At 28.8% G+C, this 12951-nt stretch overlaps 2 protein-coding genes across 3 annotated transcripts; both read left to right on the top strand.

Moving 5' to 3' along the window:
• The first annotated feature begins 61 nt into the window (after positions 1-61).
• Positions 62-8894, top strand: Top1 (DNA topoisomerase 1). 2 transcript variants are annotated; one of them, XM_015510046.2, is made up of 4 exons: positions 62-579; positions 646-864; positions 3245-3297; positions 5857-8894. In XM_015510046.2, the coding sequence occupies exons 2-4, from the start codon at positions 858-860 to the stop codon at positions 8038-8040; spliced, it is 2244 nt and encodes a 747-aa protein (XP_015365532.1). In that variant the 5' UTR covers positions 62-579; positions 646-857; the 3' UTR covers positions 8041-8894. The 2 variants fall into 2 exon arrangements, with proteins under 2 accessions (XP_015365532.1, XP_015365531.1); XM_015510045.2 differs by having other exon boundaries at positions 62-864.
• On the top strand, positions 3304-4890 carry LOC149058417 (tubulin delta chain-like). Its single transcript, XM_089221512.1, has one exon. The coding sequence runs from the start codon at positions 3357-3359 to the stop codon at positions 4599-4601; it is 1245 nt and encodes a 414-aa protein (XP_089077638.1). The 5' UTR covers positions 3304-3356; the 3' UTR covers positions 4602-4890.
• Positions 8895-12951: the final 4057 nt, after the last annotated feature.

Raw genomic sequence — 12951 nt, 5'->3', positions numbered from 1 at the left:
ACTCGTCCGCCGCGGCTGTGGACTGGTCGTACCGTTTCTATGTCGCCACCGACCGACGCCGCCGTCATCGTGTAGTCTCGCGTACTTGTGAGTTTGTGACTTGTGTAGTTGTGTGTACGGTGTACGTGAATTTTCGTGCAAGTCCGAATCGTCCACAAAACGCACACACACATACACACATACACTGGTACAGTGGTACACAGTACACACACATACACACTCGCGTCTCACATTCTCAGACGCTTCGAATTCGATTTATTTTTTACGCGCACGGCGTTTTCGACCGGCGGTGTAGTTTATTTGCGCGTCTGTCGGTGGTCCGTTGTCGCCGTTTTACCGAATTCACGCCGAAATCGTAACCGGCGATCGTCATCAAATTATGCGTTCAGTTTCCGTCCGACAAAACCGACGGGATCGTAGCGCATGACTCTTCAGCCGGCATACGCCACTCTGCTAGAAAACCCGACGAACCACCACCATCACCCACTCGGCGATTCGGTCGTTTTGCAGCTAACACAGTAACACGTCTTGATCATCTTTCATACATATCGTTCTCCTGATTGCCACCGCTACAATTTAGTACGACTACCATCACTACGTCACACCGGATTTCTAAATAATATCGTCAATTTATCATTATTATAGAGTACCACTGCTGTGATATTATCATTGTCACGGAACCAAAAGGATTTGTGCGATTTTGATTGTCGGTTTTACGGTTTACTCATCGATGATAACCACCTAACATCCTAGTAATATAAATTTCTACATTGCACCAACATTGTTCTACTTAGAACGCGACGTCAGCAGCTTTATACCAGTTCTACCTCGTTTCGTTTTCCACGCGAACAGAAAACATGGCCGGTAATTATTCTATAATTTTTCATAAATTGCTATAAAAATATATACGCTCACGGGGCTATTGCGGACGATGAACAGATCCTGCTAATGATGCCGTGTCCGTCTCAAAAGAAATCATCTCGAAGATTCAAGTCATTAACTACCGTCTTGTTTACTTTTTTGTCACCGTATATTATATTTCATTTTCTGATTTGCTTTAAGTATTCTAGATGACTTGGGTAGCCGTCGTGATGTATTTTTTAATTCTGTTGTACCCATGTATATGTTAACATTTACACACTATTGTGTATAAGATGTTATTAAACTGCACGAAGTCATCTGTAATTTTACATATTTACTGCATATGATTCTTTTTTACTTATTTACCTACCTTATTGTGTTATGAAGACTACTTATCAAGTATCAACAACATTATATTAATACCTATATAGGTACTTATAGATATCCTACTTCAATTTATAACAAATCCATAAAGTACACTCAGAAAATTATATCTTGTTAATTAGTAAATGGGTTAGGGACAGGATTCTGTTAAGATTTTTGGAGTCCAGGGGCACTATAAGTTGAAGATTCAATAGCGGTTTCTCAAGCTCGAGGCACCCCTTGATCTTACCTAGCTGTGCCCCCCAGGGACAAATTTCCCCTTTACCCTATCCTTAAAACGGCCCTAATTATGGGTAGATATCTATAGATTTTTAAGTCATTACAAATGTTTTGATTACATTCAACTCGGCTATGATTTGTGAATTACAAATTTTGTTCAGATTTGATTTATTTTATATTTGGTAAATCCTGTCTTGTTGGATATTGTTAAGGAATATTTTAATACATGAGAGTTATGTGTAGATGCCCACCTAATAGTTTTTGATCCATCTTTGAATATGCCTTATTCATTCTTAATTGGTTTTGGGTTGGTATTAGATATATTCAAGGGATAGAGATAATTCAAACTTTTATTCCTATGTAACTCATAAATTTTGAGTAATCATTCATTTTTAATTGATTCTTATTTTTTACAAGTTCAAATTTAATTATAATATTTCATATGTACCTAGGTACCTATTTATTTTATTATCTATTATAAAAAAAATTAACCATAACCTCAAAATCCCTGTATCAACTAAAAACATTAAATTATTATAAGGTGAAAGTACCTAGGTACCTAGTACCTACCTATATTTTCAGTTTATGAGATTATTTTTATGCTCAATTTATCTATATTTGTTAATTTTAATTATTTATATCAGAGTTAACTTAATAATTATACTTTAAGATTGAGGTTGATGACCTCAGTAGATACATATCCACATGTTTTTTTGATATCTATTTGGAAAACAAAATGACAATTAATGCTGCACGTATAAATTTGGTGATTCATACTTTGTCGGTGATTAAGCAGTACAGTAAAGGATATTACAGAAATATCTCAAGTCGTGTTTATATTGATGTATCAAAACATCAAACTGATACGTCATGTTTACATCATATCCTTACCCAATTATTGACATTGAATGGATTGCCTGAATTGATGATTGTAAAATACTTGTATACTACTGTATACTGTTTTGTTACTAGGGTGTATAAGCATTGTAACAATTTTCCATTTTATTATACAGGTGTGGTACACTGTCTCAAACATAAATTAAATCGATTTTTAACCATAAATGAATTATTTTAAATATAAGTTGCTTATCTATTATCTTTATTAATTATTATGCAGTGTAATTGAACATCCCTACCTTTTTAATTTTTTTTTTTTCAAACTATTAGGTAGGTTTTCGTAGGTTTTTTAATTCTTACCTATCTGAATATGGGTCTGTTCATTAATGTGAAAACAGTAGGTGCCAATAAGCTAAATAATTCCTACATAGTTAAATGTGTGTGTGAGCAGTGAGTACTAACTTGCATTCCATATTAACTATCTATTTACTAATTAGTACTTAGTTATTTAATCTAATATTAATTTTAAAATTTGCACCGTAAAAATAAAATGTTTTTAAGATTGGTGCATTCAGAAATTACCAATATCTTATTAAATACCTATTATCATTATATTATTACAGGTAGGTAATGATTGATTAAACCAATTAATTCTACATAAAAATTTTATTTATTTTTGTTAGATATTTGTATCTTCTATCTGCACTAATTATATTAGGTATCAGCCCTCAGGTTCTAGCTATATAGAAACCTTTTTTTGAGTAAAACATCTGGTCTACTCTACAATATATCTATTGTGATCCTACTATTTATATAGGCATTAAACCTAATTATTGGTATTACAAAAAAAGTGCTTGCTTATCACTATATATACACATATTATTATTTTCCATGATATATTAATTGTTACCTAATAATTGCTATTGATTTTGTTTTTTTGCAGAAGATCGAGAGTCCAGTGATCGCAAACATGAAAAATCAAAGAAGCGTGATAGGGTTAGTTACTAAAAATGTTTTTTTTTCATCAATATATTATTTATTAATCTAATGAAATTATGTCTGTTCTAACCATTTGTTTTGGAACTTGTGGAATACGTTTTACCCATAGTCTTTATTCCAATATTTTTAATGACATTAATGCTTATGATCCCATCGTTACTCAACAACTTAACCAAGAGTATAAACATACAAGTGAATCTTATTTCTTTGAATTAAAATCTAGTGGTTATTTGGAACCCAGGTCGGTTTTAGTTGATATAGGAGATCCAAATATTGGTGATACCTTAAAAAAATCAAAAAATTGTAATTGGGGATTTGGACAGAATGCATTAGGGTTTAATTTTATTGAAGGAACAACAAATAACTGGTCATATTGCTATTATATCAAAGGTCCTGAAATGTTTGAAGATGTTGCTAGTCGTTTGAGATTTGAAATAAATAAAATTGATAAAATAGAATATTTTTTAATAATACTATCACCTTCAGGTGGTTGTGCTGGATCAGCATGTTTTATACTTGAAAAATTAAAACAGGATTTTCCTAAAATTTCTTTTATTGTAGTGTTTGTCATGCCATATCAATCTAAAGATGCTATTCAAAATTATAACACTTCATTTACTATAAGCAAATTGTACAGTATATCAGATTGTATTTTTTCACTTGAAAATTCTGTTTTACAAAAAGTTTGTCAAGATGGACATTCAGAGATCAAAGTTTCATTTGATGATTTGAATCAAATAGGTAGCAAACAATTAATATCTATTTTTCAACCAGTAGAACATCAGCCATTCTCTTATTTCCTTTCACTTGTACATGATCAAAAATATAAATTTTTAAGATTAATGTCATCTCCTAATTATAGAAAAGAATATTCTTCATATGAATCAACTCCAAGGTGGGAAGCAATTGTGAATCAAACTATACGTTCATTAAATTCATCACAAAGTGTGTCTTTTGGAAATTTTGTTGTATATCGAGGTGATACCACCAATGATGTTGATAAATTAAATTTTTCTGGGAAGTTAAATACTTTATCATTTTCTAAACATGTCCTAGAGGAACATAAATTTTTCAAAATGTTTCAACAAAGACATTTTATGGGTTCCAAATATTTGAGTGTGTTGTCAAATAACTCTACTAATGTTTCTGCTTTAAACTCAGTGGTAAATTTAGCCAAACGAGCTTTTTCTCATAAAGCATTTGTACATCATTATGTTCAATATAATACAAATATAAATGATTTTAAAAACGTTTTTTCTAATGTCAACCAAATTATTAAAGACTATTATGAATTAGAGTGATTTAACGTTTGATACTACCTAGTTTTGTTTTAATTTTATTAACTATTAGATCTCAAAATTTTAGTAATACTATTTTCTAGTCAGTTGTCACAAATTAGTCTTAAGATGTTCCTAAATATTTTTTTCAATTTATTCCTGTTTTTAACAAAATTTTTAATTATTGGTAGCTTTATGTTTTTTATAAAAACTTTATTATTTTTTTTTTTTTAGTGTGTTCTACTGAAATTGTACAATCTTGAGTGTCATTTATTTTAACTAATAATAAATCACCTTTTTAATTTTGATGAAACACACATTTGTGTAATTATTCATACTATATTATTTACATCCTATATTCATTTGAATAGATTAACTTGAGCTTAAAATATCACAGAAAATGTATATTATCATTTAAAATTGTATGATAATTTGTTAATAAATGTATGACTGACATTTGTAATACTATGTCAGGTTTTAAAATATCAATTAGTATTAAATGAATCAATGATTATTTGGTAGTTGCATAATTATGAAATAGTCATACATTATTGGTGCATAATATTTTTAGGGACTATCTTTTAAATTTATTTAAACTGTTATAGAACCATGTTATAAATTCAGAGATATTTAGTTACTGTAAACACTTCTTGTATGTTTACAGTAACTAAATATTGGGTTTTTTTTTAATAGTAGCTAATAAAGTGTATACGATAAAACTAAAGAAAAGCTAAATTAAATATATTCTCCATATACGCCTATTCAACTACCTACTGTTATTATTAATTTGACTGTACACAAAGAGTTATCACTTTATCAGCCTAATATTTTTTTTTTGTTTTTGTTTTATAAACATTTATTATTATTAGTGTTTTAGTCTTCACAAGTGTTTAGTTATTTCAAGATTTTTATTTACTATCTTTTGATTTTTGTCTCTCAACATCAACATACAATCATCTCAATTTTCTTATGAGTGAATCATGTCTATTCAGTTGGACACCGATCAAGTTGAATAGGTGTACATGAGCTTTTTATATAAATCAAAGGTAACATTTTTAAATAATGTACACAAGGCCTTTTTTTGTATCACTATTTAATTATTACTATTGATAATAAACTTTATTCTTTACTTAATAATTCCTAAATAAGTCATGGCTATATATTTTTTTGTTTTTATATAGTATACATTTTGGTTTGGTTATAAAATTATAATTGGATAAAAGGGGCCTATATAATTCTTAAAATATTATTTTAAACTGTTCTTTTTTTTATTCTACAGGAACATGAAAAAAATGGTGTCAAGAAAGAAATTAAAAGAGAATACAAAGATGAGCCCTATGATTCAGGTTATCATTCCCAAATTAAAAGAGATTACAAATTAAATCATAGTATTAAGGATGAACATTTTTCTGATGATGGTGACTTTAATATATCCAGCCACAAGAGGAAACAAAGTGATGATGATTTTTCTATTAAGGAAGAAATAGTGTCTGATGATGACATACCTTTATCAAATAGAAAACGCAAACATTCTGGTAGTAGTGAAGATGACGTTCCTCTGAGCACTCGAACAAAGCATATTAAAAAGGAACACAACAGCAGTCACAAAAAACATAAAAAAGATAAGGAGCATAAGAGTAAGCATAAAGAAAAAGATAGAAATCATTCATCTAAAGATTCTAAACATAAAGTAAAAAAAGAAAATTATACATCTCAAAAAGAAAGTCCTGTTAAGGGTACACCAAAGAAAAAAAAGGAAGAAGAACCGCAAGAAGTATGGAAATGGTGGGAAGAAGAGAAAAAAGATGATGGTGTTAAATGGAAGTTTTTGGAACATAAAGGACCTGTTTTTGCTCCAGCATATGAACCTTTACCGAGTAATGTAAAATTTTATTATAATGGTAAACATGTAGTTCTTTCAGAGTTGGCAGAAGAAGTAGCAACATTCTATGCTAAAATGCTTGATCATGATTATACAACAAAAGAAGTATTTAATAAGAACTTTTTCAAAGACTGGCGCAAAACTATGACACCCAAAGAAAAAGAGTTAATAACTGATCTCTCATTATGTAACTTTAAAGAGATGAATGTATATTTTACTAAAAAATCTGAAGAACGTAAAGCTATGAGTAAAGAGGAAAAAAAAAAAATTAAAGAAGAAAACGAAGCTATGCAAAAAGAGTATGGATTTTGTACTATTGATGGACATAAAGAAAAGATTGGTAATTTCAAAATTGAACCACCTGGTTTATTTAGAGGACGAGGTGAGCATCCTAAGATGGGTATGTTAAAAAAACGGGTAGTACCTGAGGATGTCTTAATTAATTGTAGCAAAGATTCTAATATACCTAAACCTCCACCTGGCCACAAATGGAAAGAAGTTAGACATGACTTTGGTGTCACGTGGCTTGCTAGCTGGATAGAAAATGTTCAAGGGCAAGTTAAATATGTTATGTTAAATCCATCTTCTAAACTTAAGGGAGAAAAAGATTGGCAAAAGTATGAGACTGCTAGAAGATTGGCAAAATCAATTGATAAGATAAGAGAAAATTATATTAATGATTGGAAATCTCGTGAAATGCATGTAAGACAAAGATCTGTTGCTTTGTATTTTATTGATAAATTGGCATTAAGAGCAGGAAATGAAAAAGACGAAGACCAAGCCGATACTGTTGGCTGTTGCTCTTTACGTGTGGAACACATACAATTACATGAAGAATTTAATGGCAAAGAATATGTAGTTGTATTTGATTTCCTTGGTAAAGATTCCATTAGATATTACAATGAAGTACCTGTAGAAAAAAGAGTATTCAAAAACTTAAAGATATTTATGGAAAATAAAAAAGGTAGTGATGATTTATTTGATCGTTTGAACACATCAATATTGAATCAACACTTGCATGAACTTATGGATGGACTTACTGCAAAAGTTTTCCGTACGTTCAATGCTTCATGGACACTTCAACAACAACTAGAAAAATTAACTGATCCAGATGTGTCTGTTGCGGAAAAAATCTTACAATATAATCGGGCAAATCGTGCAGTTGCTATCTTGTGCAACCATCAACGTGCTGTTCCAAAAACACACGAAAAGTCAATGGGAAATTTAAAGGAAAAAATACAAGCTAAAAGAGCAGCTGTAAAAGAAGCCAAGAGTCAATATAAACAAGCTAAACAAGATATTAAAGACGGTAGTGTGCATTCCAAGACTCAGTTAGAAAAGAGGAAAAAAGCTTTAGAACGATTAAAAGAACAATTGACTAAATTAGAAGTTCAAGAAACTGACAAGGAAGAAAACAAGACAATTGCTTTGGGTACGTCCAAATTGAATTATTTGGATCCGCGTATATCTGTAGCTTGGTGCAAAAAGTTCAACGTTCCTATTGAGAAGATATACAATAAAACACAAAGAGACAAGTTTAGATGGGCCATCGACATGGCTGGACCAGATTACGTATTTTAAATTTGAATGAAACAAAATAACTTTCTCAGTGATTAAATCTAAATATAATACTAATATCAGTGATTCAAAACCAATTTTATATTGACTGTCCTTTTTTATTTTATTTACCTGGCAGAATAATGTTTTTACAATAATTATTGGTACAAATTGATTCTTATTCATGGTACCATCATTGAAAATCAATTTTTGATAAACATTCAAAATTGAATTAATATAAAAAAAAACCTTGTATTCTAACTATTGTATTCTATTTTACAATTATTCATATTTTTTCTTTTTGTTTTGTAGTATCCGTCTTAAATCCAAAATATATAAGTTTGTAAGCATGTTTATTGTATGCTAGACCTTAATTTTTTTACCTTATACTACTGATTGTAAATTGTGATAATGCTCTCGTAATATGATTAATAGTAGTATTTTGTGTAAAATAGAAAATAAAATAAAACTTATTTTGATGTACTTTCAAGTAATGGTGACTTTTAATTTTAATTTTATTAGTTGTGTATTACAGTAATAACTATTTTACTTATCAATAATGCCGATAAAAAGGAGATTCTTCCAGCAAATAATATTATTAAATTAGTTTTAATTTCATTATGTATGTAATTAATGTCAGTCGTAATCTTTTTTACTGTAATACAAAATTTGTACAGAATTATATTGAATTTTAAATTAAAAGCTTAACAAATTTAAATGTTATTATCATTTTCATGTTTTTTTTTTTTAAACCAATTAAGTCAAACCTTGTGATTGAATATATAATAAAAAATAAATAGGTACCTACACATTTTTATTTATATTATGTATGGTTTAAAATGTAATGATTTCAATTCAAATAAAATAATTCATTCAAATTGCCTGTATTTTCTTATTATAATTAGTTTTTTCCACACTAAAAGTAGTAATATAATATTCATAACTCAAAAGCTTATGTCCAGTATTGAATTATCATTCTAGCCAGTGGCACAATTTCATTTTAAAAAATCCGATGATGCTAATCCTCCTCTCCTAAATTAACCTTATATAATAAATTATCAGTTATGTATATCCATGAAAATTACACAATGAACAACTTCGCCCAATCTCCTTATTCAATTATCACTTGTTTATAAAGTTTTGTTTTAATTTAATAAAATAAAATAACTCAACCTTAAAAGTTAAATGGCATAAATATTGGTGATGTTGATTCAAAACTTAATATGCCTAAGAGGGCATTTATGTCCCAACCCAAAATATTGTGGTGGGCGTTGGCATGTAATTTATTTATGTAGGAATATTATTTAAACCGTATGAATATTCTGATGCGTTATTAATGAATACTTAGTCGTTCGAGTCCAATTGATAATATCTCTCATCAAATAATTGGTTGATTTTACTCGTACTCACGAAGACATGAATATTATAGGCTCCAGAACGACTACCTACTTGATAAATCAATTTTTTTTTTTTTATTAATTGTTTGAGACATCAACCGCATGGTTATTAGCCGGCGCGGCGTTACATATTTAATTTACATTAATTTCTTACATACTTGCTTAATTTCTACTTATTACCTATATTTACAGATTTACATTTTAATCTAAATTAGAATATTCAAATCAGTTGACGCAGTTCTGTTGAGTTGACGAAATTGAGGAGTTTTTGGTCGTCTCGGGAGTGGGTTAGGCCGTATAGTGTCTCAGGTAATTTTAGTTCAATGCGCTTTTCACTGAATTTATGACATTCTGCCTATATATACTTGACTGTAATGATTGTTCCGCACGCCAGGCCATGATGGAGGGTCTTCTTTGGCCATGAGATAAATACATTTTATATCATGAGTTATGAGTATTCAAAATATAGTAAGCTATCGTGTTATTTTTGTCGGTCTAAATAAGAATTAAAATTTTATAATGACCGTAAAGTTAAGCACGTACAAAGTACAAGCTACCAAGTTTCAGCTGTAGTAATGAATTACTATTATAAACGTGTTTAGTGGTGATCGATAGTAAGTGTGATTGCTTCTCTAAAAAATACAATAAAAATATATATCATTTATTATATATTCACGAGTGACTATTCATGTCAATAATAATTTTGAATATTTTTGAACAGTTTTTTATGAGATTAATTTAATAGTTATAAATATTACATAGACGTATCAATATCGTTTTAGGTGCAACATGCCAACATTATGTTTCACAGGTTAGGTATACCTTTAAATCCTAGGACTGGCTACAAACTCGCATATTGTTAGTTCCACTTTTATAAAATATTAATTATAATAATGAGAATTGTTTTGACATTCTTACACACTCGATCGATTGGAACGTGATTGTGGTGAAATGTGAAATGTCGGTAAACTAGCTGTACCCAATATTATTGTATATTACAGATCTCGTTTTCGGGAGTATTGTATAGGCAATTCATCATTCCCTGTCTGCAATACACAATTTTATTATTACTTATTACTTATTATAATAATATTAAAATACAATTACCGTACAATTTATATACTTTCAAAAAGGGTTTCGGTCAATGTCTATAACGTAAAACTGGGCACTGACTGGTTTAGTTCTAATTCAAATTAACTTTGTAACTTAACTAGTTGAATTGAATGTGTAGAATAATCTAATGTAATTCGTTAAAAACAATAAGTGACTAGTTTTCTTAGTAGTTTTTTCTTTTCATTTCAAAAATCCAAATGTTGCGTAAAACTACTGTGTGCAGACTATTAATATTTTAGTTTAGCCATCATCATAATTTATTAATAATTATGCATTTTGAATATTTTCAATTTTATTAAAAAAAATAATAATATTCTTGCCATATTATTTAATGTTTTTTATTAGTTATTACTTATCTACATTAGTTATACATTACCGTCTTTTAATACACGTTGTCACGTTGACAATTATGCTTATAATTATAATGGCCAATAAATGTACATACTACACGAATGTAGTATCATGGATAGTTAGCATAATTATTTTTATGTTTTACTTATATAATGTTCTGTATATTAATGACTTACCTATATTCCTCTTCATTTTCAAGAATTAGGGGTTATTAAAGTTATTACCTATCTACTTGAAAATTTGATTAAATTATCAGTTTTTTAATATAATTTTATCGTTACAAATAATTCAAGTTAAATACCAAGACATCTAGCATTTTATTAATTAATTTATGCAATACTTAACGTACCTATATTAATCTAACAGGTTTTATATTTATATTTTAAACTATCAAAAAAACTTACTTCCAACTTCTACTCTGACATTTATTATTTCACTCAACCAATTAATTCTAACTTTAAAAATTTGGAAAATTTCAAAAACTTATACTTAACTGTAACTATAGTTGAAATCATTAATTTACCCAGGTTTGCTATACTGTCATTAGGTTTTAATTATCATTGAGTAACACATGTTGTGTCTTATACCTATATAAATATATTGGACGTGCGTTTTATTGTCTTATTGTTTTCTCCGAAATCGACACGTTTGGAGTTCCTTTAACCAGTATAATATTACATACCATGGAGCAGTTTGAATAAATTTTGAGGAGAATTCAAGAGGACATTTTTTTTTAAATATCGTATTAATTAATATTATATATAAAATATTAAGTTTTCCGGTTTACAATCAAACACACTGGCTATACAAGAAATAAAAAATGAAATTACAAAGTTCGCAAGTTTTACAGTTTCATTACAGTATAAATGTGTGTTTAATTTTTTTACAAGAAACGTATTATAAATTTCTAAATATCTTAATAGTTAATTGCAGTCGGTTATTCATCAGCATGGAAAATCTCAAATTTGATTTGTAAATTCGTATCAAAAATTCGATCTACTTCTCATGTTAAATAAATAATGATTCTAATAGAATCCTGCCCCTTTGCGAGTATTGTACTCAAACACGACTCGGGTGCTTCGTTTGAAATTTTTAGTAAATCCGATTTGTTAAGCGTTTTAAGTAGGTACCCCACTACCACGTCACAGGAAATGTACACATTAAAATAAACAAGAAAATATAATACTATTTCGTAATAATAATTATTAGTATGTCGATTCGTTAATTTATGCGTGACGTATCCTCGAGTTTGTTATATATTCGTATCTAGGCATCTATATAAATGTCGTTAAATGTTATGCACGTTTCCAAATGGTGTCGGTACATCTCTCTTTTCATTAATGAATAATATATACTTGGACTAATAAATTGAGTAATAAATATATTTTGGACGCAGCGCCCTACATCTTCTATTAAAATTAAACAAATAATTTATTATAGATATTATATTATGGGATAAGATAGCAGTCTTAACTATCTGACGAAGCCAAAATACATGGCCCTCCCAAAAAAAATCCAAATTGTATTACGAATTTAAGGTTATATGTATATTATGTAGTGTTTGAGTTTATTATGTTGTTTGACTAGCAAAATTTAAAATTTAATTTGTTAACTTCACGGAGAGTCTGAACCCTTCTTAGTTCTTATCCCATCCATGGCGAAGCAACCTATTATTGATGAGTGATTTACTATTGTAGAGCTCAAAAATCATAAGTTTTAAACATTTTATGTAATTACTAATTTGTTGTACCTATTTGTATTTATATTTGCATAAAATTATTGTTTTTCATTTTTTGGCACCGATAAAATGAAATATATCTAGATACTTAATTGTATTTTTTTAAATTTTATAAAATTAAACTCAATAAGATGGTCAGGTTTAATTTTGCGTTGATGTCAATATTTTATGTAGTTTAGCCACTGATTCATGAGATGTAACGAGTTATATTATTGAGTAAATGGTGAGAGATTTTTTTTATTATTATTTATTATTCATATTAAATATCAATTCGAAAAGGCTGACAACCGTGATGCACAACGACCGCCGCATTGTTCTTACATATATGAATAAAAT

Source organism: Diuraphis noxia, unplaced genomic scaffold (assembly GCF_037042655.1).
Source record: "Diuraphis noxia isolate RWA-SAM2 unplaced genomic scaffold, SU_Dnox_SAM2 contig0002, whole genome shotgun sequence".
Lineage (NCBI taxonomy): Eukaryota > Metazoa > Arthropoda > Insecta > Hemiptera > Aphididae > Diuraphis > Diuraphis noxia.
The sequence above is the reverse complement of the archived record's forward strand: the minus strand, read 5'-3'. Positions and strand labels throughout refer to the sequence as shown.